The sequence below is a fragment of the Trypanosoma grayi genome (assembly GCF_000691245.1).
Source record: "Trypanosoma grayi strain ANR4 Tgr_1299_V1, whole genome shotgun sequence".
NCBI lineage: Eukaryota > Euglenozoa > Kinetoplastea > Trypanosomatida > Trypanosomatidae > Trypanosoma > Trypanosoma grayi.
This window is the reverse complement of record NW_008826918.1, coordinates 1,075-3,957: the sequence shown is the minus strand read 5'-3', so window position 1 is coordinate 3,957 and position 2,883 is coordinate 1,075. Positions and strand designations below refer to the sequence as shown.

The 2,883-nt window shown below is 54.4% G+C and overlaps 2 protein-coding genes across 2 annotated transcripts; both read right to left on the bottom strand.

The window, feature by feature from the left end:
* Positions 1-2: 2 nt before the first annotated feature.
* On the bottom strand, positions 3-392 carry DQ04_12991020 (hypothetical protein; the record flags this gene model as incomplete). The annotated part of the gene is made up of 1 exon (XM_009316863.1): positions 3-392. A coding segment is annotated over one exon (390 nt), but the record flags the coding sequence as incomplete, so codon positions are not given.
* Positions 393-539: 147 nt separating this feature from the next.
* DQ04_12991010 (hypothetical protein) lies at positions 540-983 on the bottom strand (the record flags this gene model as incomplete). Its single annotated transcript, XM_009316862.1, has 1 exon — positions 540-983. One exon carries the CDS (start codon positions 981-983, stop codon positions 540-542), a length of 444 nt encoding a protein of 147 aa, XP_009315137.1.
* Positions 984-2,883: the final 1,900 nt, after the last annotated feature.

Sequence of the window (2,883 nt, the reverse complement as noted above, 5' to 3'; positions counted from 1 at the left end):
GAAAGCCCCGCTGGGCCGCCCTGCGGCCGCTTTTCGGGTTGCTTTTCCCGCCGCCAGCCACAAAGGCCCGTTCGCACACGGACGCGGGGGGCCATTTTCAACCCAAAAAGCACGGCATAAGCGAAGCGGGGACCACCGCCAAGATGACCCGGTTGGGCCCCAGGCCTTGCTCTAATTTGCGCCACCTTCTGGCAAACAGAAGAAGCCGAGGGGCGCGGCTGCAAGATAAACGGAATGCGTTTGGGGAACCCTTGGGGAGGGGCGATCCCGTCGCACAGGCAGTTCAAAAAGCCAAGAAGAAGCACACACACACACACACACACACCCCTTACCGAGCAAAGCGCGGTGGTGTCGCTGCCGGGAAGTTCGGCCACTACAAAAGCGACTTCCATGTGGGCACCGCACGCCCCTACGCAGCGGGAAAAAACAAGCACGAGCCCCGGAAACAGTAAACCCCGGGGTCATCATACTTTGCGGATTCTTGCACACTGGTCGGCGTAGCGTGAAATTTAAACACAAAAACTTTGGCAAGCCTGCCATTAGCATGGAAAACACCGGCGCAAATTTTTTTTTGTTAGCCTCCAGAAGGCAGCGGCCAGTGACCCCAGCAAACAAGAACGACCCATATTCCGCCGGGGGCTCGGCACCACCGACGGCGCAACGGTGCACGAACGGGAACGCGTCGCTTTAACGCTGGCTTGGTCAACCGCCAGTCGTTGGGGCGAAATCACGCTTCTCCAGAAGGAAATTTTAGCGGAGCACCCACGCAAAAAAAGGACTATAACAATCGATTGGGGGCCCTCACAAAAATTCCACAAGAGCGACCCAACGAGAGCGGCACGGCACGTGCTTTTAGGAGGGGGAAGCGCTGTAAGGGTTCGCGCGGCGCCAAAGAGCATTGGCGGCAACAAAAAACCTACGGAACCAAACACCAGCGGCCTGGAAAGCACCCCCGCCCCATACGGAACGGCAGCCCATTCCATCAAAAGAGAAGCGCTGGCGCAGCTTGGAAAATGCGCGGATCCTCTCGAGCCCCCCCCCCTAGCACAGTCTGATGCCTGGGCTGGCGGGCCGCAGCGGCCAAGAAGTTTGGGAGCTAACGCCGTGGATGCGACACGCCGAGAGGAGCGGACCAACCCGCCGTGGACCCAACCTCTGTCGGAGCAGAAAGAAGCACAACCCCCATTCCAAGGCAGCAATGTTTTGCGACGCACGCACAAAACAAAAGTAGCCACACAAGAACGGGAAGAAAAGTTGCCGTTGGAGCAAGTGGGCGTGAGCACAATATCCTTTCCTAGGGCCCGGCAAAGGCTTAATGCCGAGGCTGATCGCCGTTTTGATGCCGTGCGGGGGATCTTGTGTGGCGCAACAACGGCGCCCAAATAGGGTCATGTATTCAATTTTTGTATCTCAGAGTAGGGTGCACAGTTAATTGAAAAAGCCCAGTGTCATAAGCACTGCTACGGTCCATCACATCGCAGGATGGATGCTGCCGTTCGCGGTGGTAGAGGATAAATCGGCAGGTCGGTGCCTGTCATTTTTTACGTGGTCAAAGAAAATAAAACCCCACAACGATTGCGAAGCAGAGGTTCTCCCGGAAATATTTACTAGCATCATAGTGCGGTGTTTGACAAAACAACAACGCTTTTTGATCTCAAGACTTTGTTTTTCCAAGCCGCCTTACCAAAGGACTCACGTGCAAATTTTCTGTCTCGGACGGAAACTGAAACGNTTTTAGAATTAACCCACCTTTCAGTGGGACACAAATGCGATTCTGAGGTGCTGCGCGCCGTTACGAAGGGTTTGGCGGCACCCCCGGGACCGTAGAGGCGCGGTATGCAGCACCGTTCGAAATTCGGGTTGACATAAGAATTGATAACATACGCATCGGCGGGCCACTGCCCCTAGTTTGTCAGAGGGCAAGGCGCATATCGCAGAATATGGGGTGGTGCGGCACCGCAGTCGGTGAGCAGCAGCGCTTTTGTCAGGAATACGATTTCATAAGAGCACACTTTAATCAAGTTAAGCATGAGGCGTCATTAAACCAGATGTCGGCCCGCCGCCCCTTACATGCCAGACGCCTGGGCCAGCAGTGGCGAAAATAAATGATTAACAATGAACCGGTTTGCCAGCCACGCCAGACATCAATTTCCCCAATGTTGGCAACAAACGCCCCCATGTACGGACGACGCGCCTTATTATTAAAGGGTTCGAGGGGGGGGTGACGGCCGGCGGGCCGCGTGGGCCTTCCGCCGCCATCTGGAGAGGCCTCCGCGATACACATAGATTACGCAGCCGTGATGCATATAATGGAAAAAGACAACACACACCCAGAGCCGCTCGTTCAGGAAGCGGCAGCCATCAACAAGGCCTGTTTTTTTTTTCCTCGTGTCTTCACAACTCTCGTCGATGGCTCCGCTCCATCAGCCACCATCGTAGAGGACGTTTATTACTGCTTAATTTCTATGTAGAAGAACACCCCTTTGTTTTGTTATGTGCTTTGTTATTTTTGGTGTTTTTCTGTTTTTCTTCTGTTGTTTTTGGTATTTTGATCTCTGTTTCGTTGTGCCAGTCCATTAAAAAACACGCGCTGGAGGGTCGGTCGGCTCAGTGCTCTCAACGGGGACTGCGAAAGCCTACTTGCCCCATTGGTCTTAGCTCCCTGAGGGGGGAGACGCATTCGGCATGAGATCAACAAAAAAATAGAGGGGAGATGAAGCTGAGAGGGGGAAGAGAGGACTATTTCTGGACCTGTATGGTTGGCGTCGGTTCTGGCGGGGAAGGCCGTCGAGGACAAAACCTTTCCACTGCAAGCAGGTATTCGGCCAACTTCTGCATAAAGCACAACTTCTCCATGTCGCCCCCATCCACCCCAAAGTGACA